Source organism: Amborella trichopoda, chromosome 3 (assembly GCF_054954075.1).
Source record: "Amborella trichopoda isolate Santa Cruz 75 chromosome 3, AtrichopodaSantaCruz75HAP2 v2.0, whole genome shotgun sequence".
Taxonomy (NCBI): Eukaryota; Viridiplantae; Streptophyta; class Magnoliopsida; order Amborellales; family Amborellaceae; genus Amborella; species Amborella trichopoda.
The window spans coordinates 8,899,992-8,924,226 of NC_142338.1; the positions used below are offsets into that span (position 1 = coordinate 8,899,992).

Genomic DNA, 24,235 nt, shown 5'->3' on the forward strand with positions numbered 1-24,235 from the left:
AATTTTATAATTAGATATAAAAATAGATTTTAAGATGATCCTAAAAACATTTTACATGTAAATTTTATCTTATGATAAAATTTAAAGATGCACCCTACCTCTACAGGTACGGATGCCAACTGCACCCCTCTTTCAAAAGGCCCCGTTCCCTTCCTTTTCCCGTTGAAACTCATTTCCCTTGCACAAACCCTCTCTCTCTTAAGTTTTTCCCTAAAACGGCCCGTTCCGTTCTTTTGGAATTCGCCTCTTTTCGAAAAACTCTCTGAAATATCCGATTGTGATCGAAATGAAGCATCCAAAAGTGGGTTCTTTTCTTCATTTTTTATGTTTAGATAATGGACATTCTCTCGCTCCGGCGAAAATGGAATATCTTTTGGCATATATATAGAACCTTTCAAAATACAAAGGTAAAGGTCAAATAGATCGTAAATGATGGATTTACCAAGTAGGAGATTTTCTTTTTAGAAAACTATTTTTTTATGTATAATTTGATCATTGATTCAGATAATATGTAATGATTGCTAAAAGGTGTAGTACTTTGTCATTTATAAGGAGTATTTTATCATTTTTATAACAATAGACTCGAAATTTTCATTAAAAGACAGATAATTGTAGTAAGAAAGTCCTAGGACATAGCTGCGAAAGATATAGACCACAGTGACATTGCCCATGAACACCAGCTGTTCAAATTAGCTTAGTGGTTCAATTTAAGCTACTGGGTTCAATTTAAGCTATTGGGAAGAGACATAAAATAACATGGTAACAATAAACAACACAATGTAAAGAGGAGTCATCATCATCATAGTCTTTTTAATTGGAGTCGGCTACACGAATTTTAATCCGCCATTTTACTCTATTAAGGGCCACATTGTAAGGGGTGATATATTTATATATATTTTCTCTAATGGGAATACCATAATTTCTCACTCAAGAAAAAGAACACTAGAAGTCTAGAACATTTTTAGAAGAATGACCAAAATCCCATTAAACAAATTTCTTATTTGTGAATAGCAAATCACATTTGGCTATAAAGCACTATCCCTCAGACCAAGGAATAGTACGACACATACAGGCAAGGCACAATCATATACAAATGGTAAATAGTTGGATGAAAAAATTACATGAACTATACTAAAAAAAGAGGACATCTAAAACAGCTGAGGGACAATATACCAGTGTTCATTGTTTCACAGGCTAGAAAGCCCCCAGCAAAATCGTGGTTTTAATGGAGTTTACCTATTTCAATAAAATGAAATTTTACAAAATAATTGAATCACCACAGAACAAGACAAAGTGCGACTGATGCCATGCGTTTGAATCTAGTTTTTAAGTAGAGATGCCAAACCATGTCCAATCTCCTGTTTAGCATCTCTGTCAAATGGGTCTTCTCCAATGTAAAGGTCGAATATTGATTTGCAGAGGAGTTGGCTCTGAACGCTGCCCACCACCTCACCATTAACTACAGCCAGATAGTAAAGTAAAATGAGAGATATGGTAGGAATAGTTCTTTAATGAATAATTCTCATATCAAGCTATTTTTTCATTTTTTTCAACAGGAACAAACTAGACACTGAACACACTGAGGGGTCTGCCTCAATCAAAATCAGTTTTGACCACTAAATTTACAAAAACAAAATAATAGCTTAAAAATATAAAATATATTAGAAAAAAATTTTAAATTTATTTAGTATGTCGAATCGGTTAAAAACTAAACAATCCGACATGCCAAAATCAGTCAAACATTGATTTTTCAACCAAACCAGGTTTATTATTTAGACTGTATCGGCCAAGACACCAGGTTGTTTAGTCCAATATCTATAGTGATGCTAAATGCTAGCTTATATAGAATGACTAGAGATCAATCAACAAAAAGAGGCAACATTCAGGAAAGGAAAAGTAAATTAGTACAATGGACCATCAAATGAAATGCACAGTGATGGAGGGGAAGTAGCACCCATCTAAACAGGAAATAACTCCTATTAGTGTGGGGCCCATCTTTCTTCATCAATATCCAATGTTCAGTGGATGGTTATGACTGATGGATTGTGGTCTTCTTATATCTCATTGAACTACAAGATGCTTTTACAACAGGAAATTGGGGCCCGGGAACCCAGAACTGTGATCTCAGAAACAATGCTTGTATACAAAGGGCGTTTTGTGGTGGAGTTAAATAGCATCAACGAAAAGGAGGCATACTTTTGGTTTGAAGGATGTGGCCATGCTGCCGTGAAAGATCGATTATGGTTCCTCGTGGTAGCTTATATTCATCTTTAAACTGTGTTGTGAATCTGCAAAGGGAAAATAAAGTTGTAAAGTCATTCTATGCAATATAAAGACTCCAAGGTTTTTACTACTTGGAAACTAATCATCTGCTCATGATTAGGGAAAAATATCTTGTATTCATGAACACATGATATTTAAAGACAGATCAACCCTTTTTGCAAGATGTAAGAAAGGAACCGATGTTCTCAAAAACAGCTAAACATAATATATAACCAACAAAAAAAAATGATATTAATGACCTTAAATGTAGGAATAGCACAACAAGAAAACCCCTTCCAATTTATTAACAAGGAGAGAACAATATATTTATGAAGATCAGCAAATTTCAGTGTCTAATAACATCCCTAAGCAGCTACAATGGGAGGGAACATGATGGTCATCTTTTCAACTGGCAAAGGTCTCACAAGTCCAGCCCTACTCTTGTAACGATATGCAACAAGTTTTTTTTTTTGGGGTGCGCCAGGCCTGTGCGGTAGTGCAACGCAGGGCTCACGAGCAAGCTAGTGTGGTGGCCCACTCCCCCACAAAAAATTAATTTACTATCATGTTGCCCAATGGGCCCCATGGGCAACAAGTTGTGATTTTAGTCCTGAATTGAAACCCTTCGCATCTAGGAACATCCGCCAATATGCTTTCTTGTTAGTTTTAATTTCAACCTTGTAATGTAGGGAAATTTGACTACAATCCAATGAACCGCGTTATGGTCATTAGTACTGATTCACCAAGGAATGAAATAATGGACAGTCACACACACACACACACATAGAGACCATAATAGGACATGAACTCATGGGTTCACTATTTCTCATCACCGTCCATTTTGCTGGATGGTAATGAACCTCTTGGATTATGGTTTTCAAATGTACGTGATATCTAAAGTTTCATTCCTACTAGGTCCCCACCTTAATATTCAATAAAATAAAAAGATATCTCATTGGTTTTTATTCAAGAGGGTGCAAAAAAAATCTCGAATGAATTACGACAGCGGGAATTTGTATCACATCTAAGCAAGGATACAAAGAACGATGGGTGGCCCATAGGCACCCCTCCTGTCGGGGAGGGGAGGGGGAAGTGGGTGACAAGGCTGCCTAGAACCTCAGGTGCCATGAGGTGTCAGATATACACATATATGTCTATATGTACTTCACACATGTGTGCCAAATCTGTATATTTATGCATCTATATGTATCCCAACTAACACTTCTATACAAATATATGCGCATGAATGTTGAAACGCATTCAAATCATTGAAGATTTTGATTCTTTAAATAATTGAAATAGTTAAAAACAAAAACGAGTTCATAGTTTATTAGTGATTCAGTGTCCATACAACCTATTCCATACTTCACACAATATACTCATAGACTCCAAGTCTCCAATAAGACCAAATGACTAATACAAAATGACGCAATACAAAAAAAAAGAAAAAGGAGATCTTCAATTCTTCGTATCAATGATTAAATTTCAAATAATATATGGCAAGGCTTCGGATGGTTCTAAACACTTTTCAAAATTTTCTCGATTGGAAAAAAAATACAGATCATAAAATTATTCGATTTTGGATGTTTCTAGGGCATAGGAAGAGTATTTTTACTTTGAGGGGCTAAAGTACCCCCCTCCCCCTTTTCACAAGTCAAAATGACCCAAAATGTCCCCACAAAGAGTTTTTTTCTACTTTTTTATGGTGATTCCTCGGCGCTCACCAAGGACAGGGCGCTTGCCTAGACACCCGCCCAGCCTGCTTGAGTGGGCGCCCAGGAACTTCCTTCCAAGAAGGCCTGCCCAGGCCTAGGTGAGGCGGTCTATGGCCTCTTGCATTCCTAGGCAGCCGCCTAGGTGCTAGACTGGTCATTTTGTGGAACCTTGCATCCAAAGCAAGGAAAAGGAAGGAAAGAGAAATAAGAGGCAAAGAGAAATTATGATGATCATTAGAGAATATCCAAAATGAAGTGACAAAGCTAAAATGGAATAAAATATTTCTTATGACCATCTAGGCAGAGTAGTAATGAATGTTTTAGAATTTAATATTAGTAATAAAGAAAGATATTAGGATATGAAGAATATGGCAAGAAGACAGATAAATGTTAAAGCAAGAATAAGATAAAGCAACTAAAATAAGGGAACAGGAGGTCCTCTCAAAGTCACAAAAATCTTATATTGGTCAAAAAATAAATGGCATAAGAGTAATGCGAGTTAGCAAAAATACGGTGTTGAAAGGCTTCGATTCTATAAGAGAGACGATTAGTTAAATATGTAATAAGTAAATAGCGACAACATTAGACCTTTCTGCAGTTCTAAAACTCTAAGAAAGAATGCAAAGACTAGCTTCTATCTTCTCTTCTATAAGATATATATATATATATATATAATCATCTGAGTCTCATCCCAACTATTTTGGGTTGGCTATACGAATCCTATTTTGCCATTCCATTTTATCAAGGGCTATACCCTTAGTCAAACCATAAGTCATCATATCCTTTCTCACTACTTCTATCTATGTCCTTGGAGGCCTTCCCTTTGCTCTTTTAGAGCCATCTACTTGAACCAAATCACTCCTCCTAACTAATGTCGTTCTAGGTCGATGTTGTACATGACCATACCACCTAAGTGTACTTTCCCTCATTTTATCGCCTATTGGAGTTACTCCTATGTTCTTTTGAATGTATTCATTCTTAATTCTATCCTTCTTTATCTTGCTACTCATCCATCTCAACTACACTCATTCTATAGATATATTGTTTCTTGACCGTCCAATATTCCATTCTAACTTTTCATGCCTTAGTCATTGCTCAATCACTCTCTCCTATAGTTTTATAGTGTAGCTCATAAGTTTGATCCATTGCTAGTTCATTCATATGTCGACAGGAGGCAATCTAGATGGCTTATATTCATCGAAAATGCCAGACAAATTGTGGCCCACATTTTTGGTGTACATTCATTTTGTATTTTATTTGGAGTTCCTAGATGAGGCGTCTATGTGTAAAAAATTTGGGGTCCATCAGACTCCACTTTTTAGACAAAATAAAAAAATAAAACGAAACATATGCTCTTCATTTATGTAAGCTTCAATTTGGGGTATTGGGCCTACACAGTTCTATAGGTGCATGGGCTCATATGATCTTTTTCCTAATTGTGTGTGTGTGTGTGTGGAAGTAACTTCCATATGCTAGCATGCATACAGAACAATGTATGACCAATGACCTAGATTCAACTTGGGCAGATCGATGGGAACAGTCACATGTTAGTGTTTGAATTTTAACTTTGATTGTACAAAACCAATTGACCTGAAATTTTTAGGGTGTGTGTGCCTCACGGCATAGATTGATGCTGCAACATTGGGCATTCATTGTTTCATAAGCGAGATGTCTATGAGAGTTAATTACCATAAGTGCATGTGTGTACTATGAAAGTTAATTACCATAAGTGTGTGTGTGTGTGTGTGCGTGTGTGTGTGTGTGTGTGTCGAGAGAGAGAAAGAGAGAGTTTCAAAACTCAAGAGGGGAAGGGTGAATGAAAAGTTTTCCTTTCCAAATTAGGGAACGAGTGAGCAAAAATTTTGATAGAGGAATATCAATGCAAAAAAAATTTCATTTTTCCTTTTTCAAATAAAATTAAATAGAAGAGGTGATTGTTTTCCTTTCATCCTTTCGTTAACAATGAAGGGAAAGAAAGACTATGTGAGAGCGTCTGGAGCTAGAAAAGGTAAAACAATGCTTCAAAAATGAGAGTTCGAGAGATTGGGATAGATTCAAAAAAGATGAAAGAGAAGAAACAATGGGGAGAGAGAGATAAAGGCAGGAGATAAAACTTAGGCGAATGAAACACACTTTTAGAGCAGCAACACTGAATCGATGACCGCAGTGGGGCAAACTTTGTAAATATATTACGATTTAGAATCATTACATTTGACTGACTAAAACAAATAATAAGCCCAAATGAAAATATCCTAAAGGCTGTTCAGAAACAAGTGTTCAAAAAATGACTCGGCCAAGGTACTCGAGACCTGGCTGAGGCGATTTACTCGGGCAAGTCCGAGTTACTCACCTGAGTCCAGCTCATTTTTTTTATAGAAAATAAAAAAAAATAATAGTTAAAAATAATATGAGCGTTATTATTATCAACAACTTGTGGTTGGCATGCTGGTTAGTGCACCTTACATAAAAGGACCTCATTTCAAGAGGATTCACATTCCATCCTCCCCGAGGCAAAATCATTGAAAAAATCGATGTTTATAAAAAATAAGTGACGGACAACACTTGTGGGATTCGAAACCCCGACGGTGTAAAAATTTATTTGATAACGCTAACCGCTAAACCATTCAAACATATCTAAAAGAAAACTGAGGTAGCAATATATTTAAACTTTAAAAGTATGTTATACAACTTTATTTGAATTTTATTTTTTTTCTACAAATCCAAATCATGTGAAATTTTAGACCACTATTCTTTTCATTAAGGCTCACATAATAAAAACATTAACAAAATAATTCGTAAAATAAAAATTGACCAAAATACCCCTGAAATGTTTCAAAGGTATTTTGATCAATTTATTTTTCACGAAATATTGTTTTGATACTTTTATTGGATTCTCCTATGTTTAAAGAACATACGCCCAAAATTTCATGTGATTTAGACTCGTAGAAAAAAAGTAAAATTCAAATATGAAATGAGGTCGTGTCCTTCAAAACAGCCAATTTCCTCTTTATATATATATATATATATATATATCCCACAAAAAGCTGACGTTACCTCGCTTTTACTGAGCGGAAAAATAAAATATGGGTGGAATTAGCTAGTGAAGTCGGTAAGGGTAGAAGAAAAGTCCCTCTTATCAACCCTCTCACATTCCTGTATAACATGTTTAGAAGGATACGGAAATACATTTGTGTTATCAATGGAAAGCAGTCAAGCTAAAGAAAACAGTAGACATATGTACTTATGAAGAATAAGGATTAGGAGGTTATGTGTACTTTAACTGGTCAGCAAAAAATCTCAAAATGCAACAACAAAAAAGAGATAATGTGGAGGGAGTGTGATGGTGCAGCCTCGCATGGCCCCCATCTTTGAGGTCCACCAAACAAAACACAAAAACCCAGCATGCCAAGCCTAAAAAAAATGAAAGAAAATGTGCCGAAGTTCAAACACGTCTAAGTCCAAAGCTTATGTAACCAAAGGCATTGGGCAAGATCAAAGCAAGAGGAGTGCCTCTCTTCGAAATACAAGCACTTGACTAGGCAATAGAGGTTTCTATGCAATCACATACATAAAAATATATGCCTATCTGTAAAGGGGTATAAGATATAATGAGCATGTGTATCTGGTAGCCCGAAGGAAAATAATATTTTGCTCAAACATGTTTCCTGCTTCAAGCCTGTTGCAAAGATTCAGCCATTAATTGCACTCTCTGAGGAAAATAGCCCATGATTCTAATTGAAAGAATTCTGAGAAAGAAACCTACCAGAAGAAGCTGATAGTTGATGCAAGGATAAAATGGAGATGGTTGCTGGCAAGTAAGGGGAGCTTAAAAACAAAGCTTTGTAGATGGAAACAAAAAGAAAAGCTTTGTACATTCTCAAAAAAAAATAAAAACACAAAAAACTTTGTAAAGTCAGGTTGATCTTGCGTTCAAGGTTGGCTTATGCCTTTACAAGCGAACATGAGTTGCAAAGACATGGCAGGGCGCAAAGGGGGCACCCATAAAGCTTGAAGGATGGGATGAGGCCCATAAGGGTGAGAGCTTAAATCCAGAAGGATGATGAGAAGCCCAAAGGGGTGATCACTATGGGCCAAAGAGTCAGAATAACATCTGTCATGAATGAATGACCCAAAAAGGAGATGGTTGTAGTGAATGAAAGAATGATGCACGTGGTGAATGGAAAGAATAGACAGAGGGTCGAGGATGGTGCCACACATCGTCATGAGAGAACTCACAGTGCCCGTGATTCCCATTAAGAGGTTAGCACAACAATTAAATTTTGAAACCGAAAATGCCATCTATATTGACAAGGTGAAGAGTTTTAGAGATAATTTTGAGGCGGATTGGGAACTAAATGGTTCAGCATCATGAGAAGTTCAAGATGAATGTTTCCAGAGGCATATTCTTATGACATTCAAGTGGACCTGTTCACTAGTATGAAGAACATTACGAATCTCGTTACTTTAGTAGCTCTATATAATAGGAAGTTAACACATGTCGAAATGATGTTAGAAATTTTTCTCTCTTAGGAAATAATTTACACGACCATGTTATGTACCTATAGCTACTGGCAACTCACATGCCCTGTTTGACTACCAGGTCATTGCAATTTAAACCAAATTGCGATTTGGCCTGTTGCAAATTGACCGAGGCATATTTCATTTACCAATAACAATTAATTTCCAATTACAATACATGGAAAAATCACTTGAAGATGTTTTTCTCCCTCACTCCCTCCCTGGCCACTTTCCTCTGTCTAGCCACCTTTCCGCTACTCCACCACCTCACTGCCTCTCTCCCTCGCTACCTTCCTACCTCCCTCCCTCCCTCCCTGCCTAGCCACCTTTCCTCTACTCCACCATCTCCCTCTGTCCCTAGCAGCCTATCCACCTTTCCTCTACTCCACCACCTCCCTCCCTCGCAGCCTAGCCACCCTTCCTCTACTCCAACATCAGCAGCAGCATCACTATTATCGCACCACACAATATGAAATTGCAATTCAAACAAACACCCCAAGACAACAAATGGCAATTGTCCAAATTGCAATTTGGTCAAATACAATTGGAGAAAAAGAATTTATTTGATGAAATTTGACAACCAAACAATGCCTTAGTTATTTTGTTGTTGTTCATATATAGCCCATGAAGTGAGTCTACAAGGAAAACCATCCATGCGACCTGACTTTCTAGCCCCATCCATGTTTTCCTTGTTGGGCATATAGATGTTGATTGGTATTGCTGCCCCATTGATTGCCCTCCACCATAGGCTTCTATATTATTTTGACAAGTCTCACTAGGCAGAGCAAGAAGTTGGATCCTATAACTGAATCACAACTTCAGAATCATGACAAGGAAACTTGTCCTAGAAAATGCTCCTTGCATTTAAACATTATTAGATGATGACTCTCTTCATTGACCTAAGGCTAGGAAAACTATAAAGGATAATCAATCATACCAGTGTATACAATGTGACACGACTCTATGAATCCCATAGAGATTGATTAATTGTTCTACTAAATCTGTCACTAAACAAGATGATAAAACAAAATAAATGAAAGTATTGAGAAAATGACAAAAGATAATTAAAAAAAAAAAAAGAATGGGAAAATATTTAACATTTCGGTCATGAGATTTTCAAAAAATGTCTGAGATATATCATTACAATTCTGCTTGTAGATGAAACTGTCAGAATAAAAAAAAAAAAGATTATCCTTACAATGAACTTATATGTGTATTTATCTTAAATAAAAATATAAAAAGGTTCTAGAAAAAGAAGTTACCTCTGTAACAACTCTTTATTATCAGCTCCACTGAACTTTTGGAGCCTACTTCCAACTGTCTCTTCAAAAGCACTTCGAACAGAAGCAATACTCAACCTTCCATATACTATCTCTAACCTTACTGTCATAGATATATCACTATCCATAATATCTCCATAGAAATCCTTATTTTCTTTAAGCTCATCAGCTGATAAAGGTCTATACTTTTCATACAACGCTTCTTTCATGTCACTAGCATCTGCATAAATACCTGCAGTATAAAATAACTTCAAGAATATATATCAGGTTTATTAGAAGCAGATACATCAAGCAAGATAATCTGATTCACTACATCTAAAAGTATCAGCAAAGCTTTATAAATTCTTGAATGGGATCTGTAACTCACAGCAACGTTGATATAATAATGAAAATGGATCAATAATAGCTAATAGATATTCATAACTATGCCCTAGAATGATAATTGATCATCCAAAGAATGCAAAAGCTCAAAGAAAGTAATGAAAATTTGTCATATGAGCCTGTGAGGTGTCTAGGAAAAAATGAGTAAAATTAAAAGGACAAGGTTGCTATGAGTTGGCCAACTCACCTATTTAAATGAGTCCTATTTCCAAAATCTATTTTAGAGATGGAATTTGTTTAAAAGTTTTAAGAAATAAAAATCTCAACTACAATGAATAAGAATCTGACAAATAAATAAATTTCGAAAATAAAAATGAAAACTTTTTTATGTCATTCTAACACCATCCATTTAATTTTTGTAGGATAACCATTTATTACATCCATCCCTAAGATGGATGTTACATGTGCCAGGGGATAAGTGTGTCCCCTGACACACGTACTAATTTTCCAAATTAAAATGAAAAGAACTGACTACTGTAGCCTTCGAAATTAGTGCAAAGAATATTAATCTCAATATAAAAGACATATCATTGTCATTCAATCTGTCATTATCATACTTAATAATCAGTTGCAGGAAAAACTATATCATTAGTTCATGAATCCAAAAGTAACTAGTTAAAACCCATGCATCAAACAGACTCAACAGTCAGATGTTTTTGATACTTGGGAATTATACTTCCATTATCAGATTTTATCATTTGGCTTGAGACAATCAGTGCATTTCTGATAATGAACAAATATGTTGAAATAAGTCAACTTATTAAAAAAAACAAAATAGGATGAATTGCATTTCCCTAATTAAGAACTTTACAATAAATTTTCAAATATGGAAAGCCATTTTCTACCCCTAAATTGGGGTTACATACTCACAGTTCACTTATAAGAAAACACTCTACAAATGCTGTTGGCCAAAAAGCTGAGAAAGGTATAATTACTCATAGACAGCTCACTACTCAGGAGCTTTTTGCTGCAATAGCTTCTAATTTTCTAGAAAGGCAAGTTAGGATGCGGTAACATTTTGTACGAAACAAAAATGAGATTGCAATTTCATAAACATAAATATAAAAATTGAACTCAATTTGGCAACACAATAAATTGTCGAAGGAAGGGCCAAACCCTTACATGGGTTTGGATCTCTTATGATTGTAACTTAAGTCGCAGCATTGAATGTTACAGACTGATTTGACAATTTGAATCTTTTCTTTAAAAAATAATAATGAAGAAAGTACCATGATAAACTTTATGTAATAATTCACTTGGTAAATTTAGGTAGCAAAAACAAAAACAAAAACAAAGCTCTTTAATGATTCTGATACAATTGCAACAAAACCTCATCAATTCAGATATAATTCAATTCACACACCAATGAAGGAATTAACCCAATGCTCATTCAAGTTTAAATCCAAAAAACAACAAGCAAAATAAAACAAAGATCCAGAACATTAAAGAATTCTAGAAATCGAATCCAGAATTCCTCAGCCAGCAAGCAATTCAGTGGGAATCTAAAGAGAATGCAGATCTTAAAAGAGAAAACAAACGAAAATATGAACATGGATGAATCTAAAACTCACCAAATGCATATACATTGATGTTCTTGATACCTATGATGCTTTTCTTCCTTATCCCAATCCCCACAAGCTGTTGAGTCTCGTACAAAACCGCCAGAAAGGAAGTGCCAGTCCTGGATTCAGTAATGGTTTTCTCAGAGGCCAAAGAGAGCGAGGCCCACAAATGGGGTATCGACTTCTGGCTCGCAGAGAACCAATCCATGGCTTTTTGAAGCAATGAACCTCTCTGGTCCGAGAATGAAGAAGCCATGGCCAAGCCCACGCCTAGTCCTACTCCCATGGCCATTGCTACTCGGCCATGGTGCAGTGGAGAAGAGGAATTACGATAGGGTAGGGTATTAGGAGGATGAGAGTGAAAGAAGGGAAAACGGAGAGAAACCATGGTAGAGACAGAGAGAGTTTTGCTGCCAAAAAGGGGAAGAAAAACACCCCTGAAACTTCAAGGCATAGAACAGGGGACGGAGACCACGACGCTCGTATGCACTGTAAAAGCCCCTCTCTTTCTCTTACTTACTGAATACCGTAGAACAAAATGTAACGAGTATTAACGACTAACGAGCTCTTTTGCTCTCTCTCCGGCGCGCGCAAAGAATCTGTGAGGTTTGTATAAGGTATCAACCTTATACTGTTGATGTAAGGTGCACCACAAAACTATGTCGAAAATTCAATTTGGGTGCCTCAATGGCATAAAAATCTAGTGTTTCTGCCGACAATGAAATTTAAAGTTAAAAATTATAAAGTACATCTATAAAGTTAAAAATTATAAAGTAGATCTATAAACAGTTAAATTTTTTGAAAATGGATGGTCCAGATAATATGCTAGAAGATGAACTATTTTTAGGGTTAGAAATCCCTTTTTTTATGTATATAAATCTCAAAGTAGAGACGAATGATTTGAGGGTTTTCCAGCATAAAAACAACCTTCTCTAGTGAACTTTTTAGGTGCACTTTATTTGTACATATTGATACCTTATGTAATATTGTACAACCTTATACTATTGATGTAAGTGTACCGGCGGAAAGTAACTCAAATGGTATAAAAATTTATTGTTCCCCCAATCGCTGAAATTTAAAGTTTTAGAAACGATGATGATCAAACAGATCTATAAACAATTGAAAATTTTGAAAATGGATGGTCTAGAAGATGAACTTCCTTCAGGAGTTTAGTTTATTTCTACTCCCTTAGAGAGATTGTCTACTTGGGAAGATTTTTTTAAAATAAAATTTTAGTAACCATCTTGTAATCACTACATGATTATTTTCAAAAATAAAATTTGAAATTTGAATTTTCTAACACTTAGATCTTATCTTCTACAAATTGCACGGTTTCCATTAGATCTTAAATTATTATTATTTTTAACCACTTAGAGGGTGCAATTAGAAAATAATTTTTTATTGAGGCTAATCTATGTGGTAAATAGGATATATCTCCAAATTTTGGGATCAAATCCTAGGTGGGGTTTTACCTTTGGGGGTAAATGGGCAATATACACCAAGAAAATAGAATATCTTTTGGTGGGGTTTTACCTTTGGGAGTAAATGGCCAATATACACCAAGAAAATAGAATATCTTTTGGCAAAAAACCAATACCTTACCTGATATAAAAGGAAACTGTAGCATCAACCATATATATCTTGATGATAACAGCATAGTCACAGTGCTATTACCGTCAATCAATGGAATTAAATCGAACACATTAAAAATTGTAGATGCTTCTCTCTTACCTCCAACCTATCGATTGGATGGTGATGAACTTGTGACTATATGTTACTTCCAAGAACATGTGGACTACACCATGTCATAAATTGACAAAAGGACAATGGACTATCCATAGAATAATGGCATGCAAAGACTATCGCTGGACCATTTTTTGTAATAACGGTGGAGATGGGTTGTTGCTCACTATTAAACGATTGTGGACTTTGAAGTAGAGCATCGCTTGCCTTTGATTCTTTATTATGGTCCGAGAAATAGGGATGGCAACGAGCCTGGTAGCCTGGCGTTAAAAAACTAGGGTCTGAGCCACAATATTTGGCCCGAGGGCCGGACCATCAAGGCCTAAGGGTAAAGCCAGGCGGGCCTAAGGTAGAGGCCATGACAGGGCCGGCTTCATTCACACGGTCCGACATTTTTTTCTTTATTTTATTTTTTATTGAATTTATTTGGCCTAGCCCCTCCCTAGGCCATGGCCGCTCTTTAGCCCTGTCAAGGCCAAACAAGCCTGGCCCAGCCCTAAGGGGACTAGGGCAAGGGGTAGTACGGTCCGTTCCTAGTCCTAACGGAAATTTCAATGGCCTATGCAACATATATAATTTATACACGTGTGTACAACATGGTATCCAATTGGACAAGATTACTTCCTTCTTGGAAACACCTGATTTTGGGCCACGGTTCGATGCCATGCGTTCGATTCCCCCTGTGAATATTCCAAGGCTTATTTGGATGTACTCGTTATCACTAATTCATTGTTTTAATAAATTTAATCATGCAATGGATTATCTATTGTTTGGTGTCTATTATAAAATTATTCAAGACAAACTTGTAGGCAGTCTAAAATATAAGAGTATCTTTTTGAGATGTTATTTTTACTTGATTCAAAGTAATTTATCATAAGTTATTTTCTTTTAACTAGAAATAATAAAAATAGCCAGAAATCACTAAAAAAATTAAATAATATTATACAAATACCGAACATCTACCTTGATTTTTCTTATGTATATTAATTTTAGATAAGACTGTATAATATAGATAATATTAACATCACAAATAAGCCCTAATATTTTGAGGAATTCAAATAATTGTAATCCATAATACTTCTCCTGTTATTTATGCCCCAAGTTTAATCAACTGAACATGGTTCTTTTATTTTTCATTATATCAGTAAAACCATGCTACCAATGGCTAGATGCCCATAAAACGTATTCTGTCCTTGAGGCAGTGCAAGTCAACAGTGGCCCAACATTATATATTGGCTAGATAGATTGTCAGATGGCACAAAAAATGAGGCTGACGGGTGATCGACAATGTTTCTAGGGGTTCTTGGCAGTGGAAGTCCTCATAAACTGATTGCAGTGTGTAAGGAAATGGCCCACAGGAAATGCTCAGAAACTGATTACAATCTTGATGGAAATGGGCCACAGGAAATGCTCAGTTACCGTTTTAATCATCCCGGTGCATGTTGGAGTACAGCCACTAAGGCTTTATGACCACCATAGTATTCATGGTCTCTCTCTTATCTTCTATTTTTAAATGCATTTAATTCAATTTAATTGTATTATATACTTGCTATAATAATCTCATTGCATTCAAATTTTTTGGCTATTTTTTATAGTTAATTTCATTTTGTGTTTTTTTTTCTCTTGACCACCCATCAAAGATATTCTAACAGTCACATTGAACCAAATGTTTTTATTTGGGAGAGAAAATGATAAAAAAAGGGAAGGCTTAGTTATTGATTTAGGCAGACAGAAATCTAAATGCAAATTTTTCCATATGTGGTTAGGGGATAATCTCCAATGCTGATAAAAGGGTCACCCATTATAAAATACAGAATATAGAGAAAAATCCCATAACCATTATTCATCTCTCTAGCTATCCATAAACTTTACAACAAAATTCTTTTTTCCATATCCATCTTTCTCTCTCTATCATTTTTCAATTGAATTGTTTTTTTATAATCATTTTTTCATCACATTGCTTGGTTGGGGTAATGAGACCAACTCAAAAGGAATTTGATTAAAATTCTGAGAATTGTAGAACCACGTTCAAGGACCAGGATATCAAGATCCTGAGATAATTTATAGTTTTGGATGAAAAGAACACATGAACGAGTTCCTTAAAAGGCATTTCAATCATAAAGATCAACAATTGAGGCAGAAAATTTAGAAAGTCAACAAGATCGAAGCCAAAATTCTCAAGTCCATTGTTCTATCATTTCACGAATGAATTCATTCTTTGGTTTTCTTCAACAAGATTAAAGAAAATCATCTAAAATATTACCCGTTCAGTCTCTAATCATTGAAGAAAAGGATAGGGACATTAGAACAACAAAATGATAGTGACCTGAGATCGAAATCTCAGGTTTAAGGAAGATTAGCCTCTAGATTAGGGTGAGCACAACAAAGTTCAAATTTCAATTTGAAGGTTAATATAGATGCAATGGATAGCTTTGAAAAACCATGTCTTCCTTCCTTGGTGTAATACCAGTCAAAAGAACAAACTGGATCAAATATGGACAATTGAATATCTTGAAATTGTTTCCACTCCGACATATACCAAGTGAGCTATAAAAGCAATACTTGTCTTAGATTCAAAAGACATGTGCACAAGGAGAGGAAGAGAGATCTAACTCTGCGTTGATTGCTTCTGAGTGTTCCTTTAGCCTTAAAGTCACATTATTCACAGAAAATGAATGAGCGATTTCGTTTTACCTTGCACCAAGCACATTCAAGCCTGAAGAACATCATGGTGAAGTGATTTCTATTGATTTCCAGTAGGTGGTTGCTGCATTTTAGCTTTCTTTCGTGTTCTTGCAAACACCCAAGCACCTTATCAAAGGTGTTTCACTTTATAATAAACGAAGGTGGATGTAAAAGAAACAAGGTACTCGAAGGCTCTTGGAACTCCTCTGTCCCCAGTTTTAAGATGAGAAACTCTTGATCCTGATACGTTTGAGAGTGAGTTTTGAGCTCCCTTTTGTGTGATTATCTGGTTTGCTTTACTTGGAGTCATTTTCCTCAGACTCATCTTTAGTACTTTGGTCGAATATGATTAGAGGAGCTAGTAAGGGATGCATGATTAGACGTGCCGATGGATGTTGAGGTAGATACAATAAGAAATATTGGAGATAATGATGTTGATTCTGAGACGACCCAAACCACTGTAGGTGTTGACACAAGGGGACATGAGGCTGAGCCCCAACAGCAGCAGGGTTCAGGTACTAGGGGCGGACCAATGTTGGGGACTTCGATTTAGGAGTAGGGGTATACCATGCCAAACTCATACTTCAAAGTGATGGGATGAATATATTGGTCTGGTTCCCAAGATCTCATATCCCTATATTAGTTCTTCAACCAGTTCCCTTGGTGACACGAGACTGATTGGGGTGATGCTAGTCATGATGATTATGAGGTATCTCATCTTTCACTTTTGTATTAGATTACATTTTTTAACTTATATATTTAAGTCATGTTAGCCCACTAGTAGTTGATGGAATTGTGTAAGTCCAATGGCCTATATTGAATCTGATTTGATGGTCGCAATTGTATTTTGTGTATGAATTTAAATTATTTTTTTACAAAATCTAAATCACATGAAATTGGAGCGTCCACTGTTCTCATCAAGATGTACCTAATAAAAAATTTTAAAAAATATTTGTAAAAAAAATAATAATCATAATACCCCTATAAATTTCATGAGCATTTTGGTCAATTGATTTAGTAAAATTATTTTTTAATATTTTTATTACGTTTGTCTATTTTCAAGAGTAGACACTCAAATTTTTAAGTGAGTTGGATTTGTCAAAAAAAAATTAAAATTCAAATCCGAAATACAATCGTGACCATTGAATCGGTCTAGATTCAATCCCGGCCATTGAGTGTTTACTGTAGCTGTCAGTTAGCTGGCAGACCTGGGACTCTCCCTATATATATACATATATACATGTAATTGTTCCTATGGATGTTGTCATTGTGATCTTCTATATATATATATATATATATATATATATATATATATATATATATATGCTAGTTATGTTAGGTACTCATACATATGTGTATTTACTTAAGGCACTCAACCTTTTTTGACACTTGATACACTTATCCCATAATGTAGTTATTTTTTTGTATAGATGTATTTTAGGTATTTAATCAGGGATAAAATATAAATTATTAATAGAAGAGAAACAATTATTAATTATAGTGGAGGATAATATCATCTAAATGAGGTATGCCATCATTTATATAGAACAATGATTGCTTTTTAACCACTAGTAAAATGTCACTAGTTTCAAATAGAAATATCTACCCTGCCTTTCCTAATGATGAAACGTGCTTTTATTCAAAAAATTTTATATTACAAAACAAAGGGCAATGAGTGTAAAGAAATGTTTTGTGCATTAAAGAAATACTCATATGTATGAATACCTTAGCATTACCACACACATATGGGTTTACGCATTTGTATCTATAGGGTATATTACTTTGAACTATAGAGCTTGAATCCTCCTGATATTGAAGAATAAATCGTGAGCTAAATGTGTGAGTAAAAAAAATCTGAGATACGGTTGCTCTAATTGTTTCTAACATACCGATTTTTATATTTTAAGATGATTGAGAATTGTCATTTCAACTTGACTTCATTACGACACATAAAGACAGTATTGAATTTCTTCGTAAATGAAATTTTTTTACATTCAATACTCGATAGAGTAGTTTCTTTTCATCAACTTAGTGGCAATTTGTTGCTCTATTAGAAAATAAATAAACAAATTCACTAAACTAAAACTTAATATCAGGCAGGCCTGGTTAGGCTTGGGCCTCAACAAGGGAATTTGGGGCAGGCCCAAGCCTAGCTTGAAAAAATGATTTTGGGTCTAGCCTAGCTTAATTAGGCCCAGGCCCAAGCTTGGCTTGAGCTTTGCCCATTGACAGCCCCACCTTCAACAAGTACATAACAAAAAAAATAAAAAACTTACAAAGCTCTATCTCCCCTCGCAATCGACAAGAAAGAAGCAAAAAAAGAAAGTGTACCACATCCCCAACTTTAGTTGTCTTGTGGATTTTCTCCTAAATACTTGATGATGGCCTCATGAACTTCAAAGGCCTCATGCAATGGTGTGATCAAACCGCCAAGCTTTGAGTAAGAAGCTTCTGACCATTGAACCACCCTCGACCATACCTACATTGGAAACATCACTCGGGAAATCACATAAGAAAAATTGTTTTGTGAGTCAGCAGACTCATTAGCCCGCACAATCACAAACGTCCATCTTTAAGATGAACATCCAAAAGCTAAAGAATCCTATTCAATGGATAGAAAAAAATTCTAATAAAAATGTTTTAAATTTTTATTTTATTATATTTTATTTTTTATATTCATGATCATAGTGTAGGTCATGGATCACTACAAATTTGAATCCAAGATCGATACAAATAATAGTTGTTCGACGGAGCCCGCATTAAAAACTCATAAAAACTAGGTCCATCACATAAACCTTCATTAACAACCATAACTCGAGCAAATCCCATAGTTTGGGTGGTTACAAGTTGTCAAATCCTTAATGGCTCTATTAGGCCTTCTTGTAGAAATAAAAGTCCCAAATGTCTCAATCTTTCTACAAAGGAAATTGGTGCCCAAAATAACTAAGCAAATAATCAGGCGTGCTAACGAAATTGTTAACGTCGTTAGAGGTAATAACAGGGAAATATTCGATCCAGTTCCTGCATTCCGATGTCAGGCAATGGGCAGCAATAAGAAGCCAAGGAGGCTGCTAATGGCGTTAATGATATCGATAGCTTCGTTGAAACAAGCGATTCGAACCACCGACTATGCAATAGAGATGGGAGTGTCGTTGACGTGGTTGTCAACATAGTTAGAAAAACCCAACATAATTGACACTTGAGTTGACGCAGCTTCCATTGTAGTTGCTCCCAGGCTAGGTCTTCCTTGATTCTAGACATTCTACATTTAATTATGGTGTCCCGGGGTGTCTCCCAAAGTTCCAGACTCTGCTGGTTGGCCCGGATACTGGTGTATGGTTCTTTGGGGTTCTGGGTGACCCAATTTTTAGGGGGATTATGGTTCTCCTACAGTTTCTTCGATCGGGATCGAGGTGCCTACAATTATGTAAACAAGACGAGGAGAATGGTGACCACCTCTTCCTTCAATGCATGTATACATCCTCAATTTGGGTTTGGGCCTTCAATTTGTTGGGCATCCATTCTATGTTGCCTGCTAGGCACATAGATATCTAGATGCAATTGGAAATGCTGTGTCTGTCTAAATGTGGACAAATCAAATGGTCGATTTTGTTGGTGGCCTTGCTGAAAGATATGGAAAAGAAAGAAATAGGATGACTTTTGATAACATTCTTTCAAATCAGGAGGTAGTGAGGGAGAAGTTTGCGCATAATTTATGGAGTTGGTTTTCAGCCTCAAAAGAAGGAGATCATGTTTCAAAAACTGGTATTGTGTTAAGGGTGCAGTTGGCATACGGATGCATCCGCAGTTGTAGAGGTAAGGTATACCTTCAAATTTTATCATGGTATATAATTTTGATGTAAAATAGCCTCAGGATTATCTCAAAATCTATTTTTATATCTAATTATAAAATTTGAAATATAAAAAATGGTTAAAATCAAGTAGATCTATAAACATATGAAAATCTTGAAAAATGGACGGTATAGATAGTATGTTGTAAAATGCACTATTTTCGAGACTTAAAATATTTTTATTTTTCATGGTCATACATCTCGATGTCGAGATGATCAATCAAAAGGTTTTTCAACATTAAAACTACTTTTTCCGAGGGATTTTTGAGGTGCATACGTAGTTCTACATTATACGGTTTCATCCTGATATAAACTTTTTCCTTGTGTTAAATCTAAAAGAGAAGATGAAAAACAACTACTTTCATGCGAAGCTAAAATGATATGGGTGTCGCCTTTGCCTGTATTCTTTAAATTGAATTTTGATTGGAGGCCGGTGGGAATTCCAAGAATTGCATGAATTGGAGGTGAGGTCAGAAATTCTGATAGACAAATCTTATTCTCATCCACTGGACCATGTGGTTTTGATATAGCAAATAAAGCAGAGTTCCAAGCAGCACCACAAGGCTTAAAGTTGTTGAAAGAGAAATTTCCGGGGTACTATTGGCTGGTTGAAGGAGATTATCAAAATGTCATAAATTGGTGCTCCAATAGTAGCATACCCCTTGGCGACTTTTTTCAATATGGACAGAGATTGTTGATTTATGCAGAGGAATGGATGTCTCTTTCAGACATGTCTATAGATCTCCAAATGAAGTGGTCGACTCGTTGACATAAAGGGAGATTTATTTAAGCTCTTTAGTAGTTGTAGAGGGCTCAGTGTTATGATTTGTACTTTACTTCATTTTTTAATAAATCTTTGTAATCTTGTCAAAAAAAAAAAATTTAAAAGATGTATTTCGCAAATAGAGTATATAATAGTAATTGGTAGGCAAATACAAGCAATAAGATGTACGGGACTAGATTGGGGAACATAGTGGTTCCACAAGTTCTTATGCAGAGAAACTTGGATATGCATTATACATATTTGGTTAGCACTTGAGGACATGCAGCGCTACGTCTTAGGCTCAATTCTTATCAAAGGTAGGGCCCTCTCCCCATTGACACACTAAAAAAACCGAAAAAAGAAAAACGGACACACATCAAGTCGGCTACTAATTAATGAATACATTACTGTTGGGTATCTTGAGCTACGGAAAGGGTCTAATGATGCCAGTTAGAAGGTAGAACTCCGAAATATAATATCAACATTAAGATGAATATCCGCATCCTTTTAAGCAGCAACTTTATGGTGGTGGAATAAAAATAAAAAAACATAGATTTCCACTAAAAAATCGAGCCAAAAGTTATAGCCTTAACCAATACGAAAGGATGTCAACTTGTTAATGAAATTTATAATTGTTTATAAGATGACGTGTTTATATATTGACACCTCTCACTCACCTATCCTTTTTTATTTAAAACTTTTTTCTAAATAAAACAAAAAGGAAAGACACTAACTCATCTATGCCAGTGTAGAAGTATGGCTTCTTTTTATGATATTTAATTTAGACTAAATTAGGATCAAAGCATAAGGCTAAAAAGATAGGGGGCTAAAAAGATAGGGAATGTATAGACCATTTATTTTATGCTAATATTTTTGTGTTGAAAGATACTTTGCTTTATTTTAAAATAATAAAATACTATGTAGCATGCTTTATGAAATCTATTTTTGTCTTCGTTCTATAGAAGGGAATGAATTTTTAGTCCTACACTGACCATTGAAAGAGGGAGTCCAACGTATATAAAGAAACACCCTCCACATTTAACAAAAGGAGAGAGAACAATTCATAGGAGGAATGCAATTTAGTATCAAAGGCATTTGAGGTGCACTGAATCATCCTGTTAAGTTATTGGCTATTTAATTGTCAGGATTTTAAAACTTAAAACTCTTGAATCTTGAGTATTTTGGTCATCAAGATGATAACCTCTCTTTTATATCACTTGGAATTAGTGTTTAATGTTAAGAAAAAGTATATATTGTCTACATGGTTATTATGGAAGGTTTATACTGTAATTAATAGTTATAGGAAGGCTAGGTGCAATATCCTATATTTTATGGTAAGTATAAATATAGTATAGATATCATCTCTTACTTGTTTATGCAAGTCAAGTTTATATATATAATATATATTTATATTTAATGAATACATAGAGCTGTCCTTTTAGGGAAACTTGAGACACTGACATTTACCTTAGGGCATTTTGTTCTTGCTGCCTTTTCACTCTCTCCTTATGTTCGATGCTCTATGGTGATTCTTATTTCAAGAGGTGCAAGCATTTTGTTGCATTTCCGGTTGATGCCTCCAAGATTCTATACCACAAATACAAACAACATTCGTTTTGTCTTGGAATTGATCGTTGTTCTTCTCTTTGAGTGTCTTCACCTTTTGCTTTATCTCAAGCTTTAATAATAAAATAAAGTGAAAGAAACTTGTGTTGTTTTAATAAGCTTCCTATTGTACCAAGTTGGTCTTAAGTTGTTTTAATAAGCTACCTATTATACCAAGTTGGTTGTTGGAGACCATATCCTAATCCCTTGCCTAGTGCGTACTAGTCATTTAGTAGTTTGAAAAAGCATGAGGAAGGGGCACTTTTCCATTCTATTATATAAAAATCAATAACAGTGGGGCACAATTTCTTTTTTATTATCTTCCAGTATTCATGGTTTGGAAAGAACAAATAGCATTCTAGTCGTAAATAAATGTTTAAGGGAGTGTTTGTTGTATTTGTTTAATTAGTTCACTGGTTCCTTGCTTGACCTCGATTTTGGGACAAATTTTAGTCTAAGTCTACGAGCTGCTAAATTTCGTGGATGGGTATCTCCCCATTTTCATGTCGTGTCAATTGCCATGTTAGATGCCGAAAGTGGAATCCTAAAAGTTAGATTCCACCATAATTGTGTACTAATCTAACTAGAAACAAAATAGGTCAGAATATGAACCATACGCCACAAGAATACAAAGATTTACGTAGTTCACCCCAAGATGGCTACATCCACGGTATGGCAAGCTAAAATCCACTATATTAATGAAAGTTATATCTATCAAAGATTTTGGGACAGAGTTACATTTATAACGTTAGACAAAACCCATTCGAATAAACCTTTTTAGACCCACTCTCCCGACAGGCACCACGCCCATCTTTCATCTCCATTCCACATCTAAACCATTGTCCAGAAAGTGTCACATCTCCACAGCTTGAGATATATCCAAAAATCCTAATCTTTTTAGATTTCTATTTTCTTTAGAAAACATATCAATCCCAATCCCAATCTCAATCCTAGGATTCCTTTTGTGGATGATTTTGGATATCACCATGTCCAACAAATGTTAGGGCAGATTTGTTGGCTAAAGATGGAGTTCATGTTGATCTTTTATTTATTTCTCCTTTGACATTGTAATTATGAAATTTTTCATTTGTGATTAACAAAATTTAGTACTCTTGTCAAAAAAAATTTGTGCTTCTTGAAGCGACTCAATACTGAAAATGTGGTTCTTGTCTGAGTGCCATAATGTTGTTTCATTAAGTGTTTTCATAAAAAATGACAACATATTAGTAAATATAACTTTATAGTTTTAAGAAATTGTTGTAAAGTTTAAAATAGAGATGATGACAATAACAAAATATATATATATATATATATATATATATATATATATATATATATATATATATATATATATATATATATATATATATATATAGAGAGAGAGAGAGAGAGAGGACCCTTCCCAACCACTTTGTGTCTCTCTTTAGAGCAAAACAAAGAACACCGCCAAGCAAGGTGCAAGAGGCGGTTTATCTTTTCTATAAATAGGGGTGTGGCTGTTTTATTTTGTGTGTGCGTGAGCCCCATAGAAAAAGAAAGAGAAAGAGAGAGAGAGTTGGGTTGAGAGAAAGTGAGAATGGATCTTTCATAAGAGAAAGACAGAATGGGTGAGTAGGGGGCATGTGAAAGAGAGTAGTTGCAATGGGTTAATTGGCCATGTGAAAGGGGCTAGTGGAAAAGTGTGGGAGATGTAGTAAGGGGTTGAGCATGCGAGTTTTAGAGAGTATATTTTGGGTGGTCATAGAAAGATATTGTAATATTTTTTATTAATAAAAGCAAGTGTTTCTTTCTTTTAGTTGCTATATTGGATGTCTACAATTGATATCAGAGCTTTCGAAAAATTCTACAGTTCTAATTGAAGTTGTCCTCG

General features: G+C 35.2%; 1 protein-coding gene across 3 annotated transcripts; it reads right to left on the reverse strand.

The window, feature by feature from the left end:
* Window positions 1-958: 958 nt before the first annotated feature.
* On the reverse strand, window positions 959-12,670 carry FAP1 (Chalcone-flavanone isomerase family protein). Of its 3 annotated transcripts, none has more exons than XM_006838187.4 (4): window positions 11,728-12,670; window positions 9,758-10,007; window positions 2,197-2,288; window positions 959-1,459 (listed from the first exon to the last, which is right to left on the reverse strand). In XM_006838187.4, exons 1-4 carry the CDS (start codon window positions 12,104-12,106, stop codon window positions 1,320-1,322), a joined length of 861 nt encoding a protein of 286 aa, XP_006838250.2. In that variant the 5' UTR covers window positions 12,107-12,670; the 3' UTR covers window positions 959-1,319. The 3 variants fall into 3 exon arrangements, with proteins under 3 accessions (XP_006838250.2, XP_088719389.1, XP_088719391.1); XM_088863263.1 differs by having other exon boundaries at window positions 11,758-12,398; XM_088863265.1 differs by having other exon boundaries at window positions 9,758-10,023; window positions 11,728-11,973.
* Window positions 12,671-24,235: the final 11,565 nt, after the last annotated feature.

What these genes read in the sequence shown, in the direction of transcription:
- FAP1 (XM_006838187.4), bottom strand. Translation starts at nt 12,106, where the DNA reads ATGGTTTCTCTCCGTTTTCCCTTCTTTCACTCTCATCCTCCTAATACC. An exon ending in AATAAAGAGTTGTTACAGAG is followed by an intron (nt 2,289 to 9,757) that starts GTAACTTCTTTT and finishes TTCCCTTTGCAG; the next exon opens with ATTCACAACACAGTTTAAAG. An exon ending in CCACATCCTTCAAACCAAAA is followed by an intron (nt 1,460 to 2,196) that starts GTATGCCTCCTT and finishes ATCTGGCTGTAG; the next exon opens with TTAATGGTGAGGTGGTGGGC.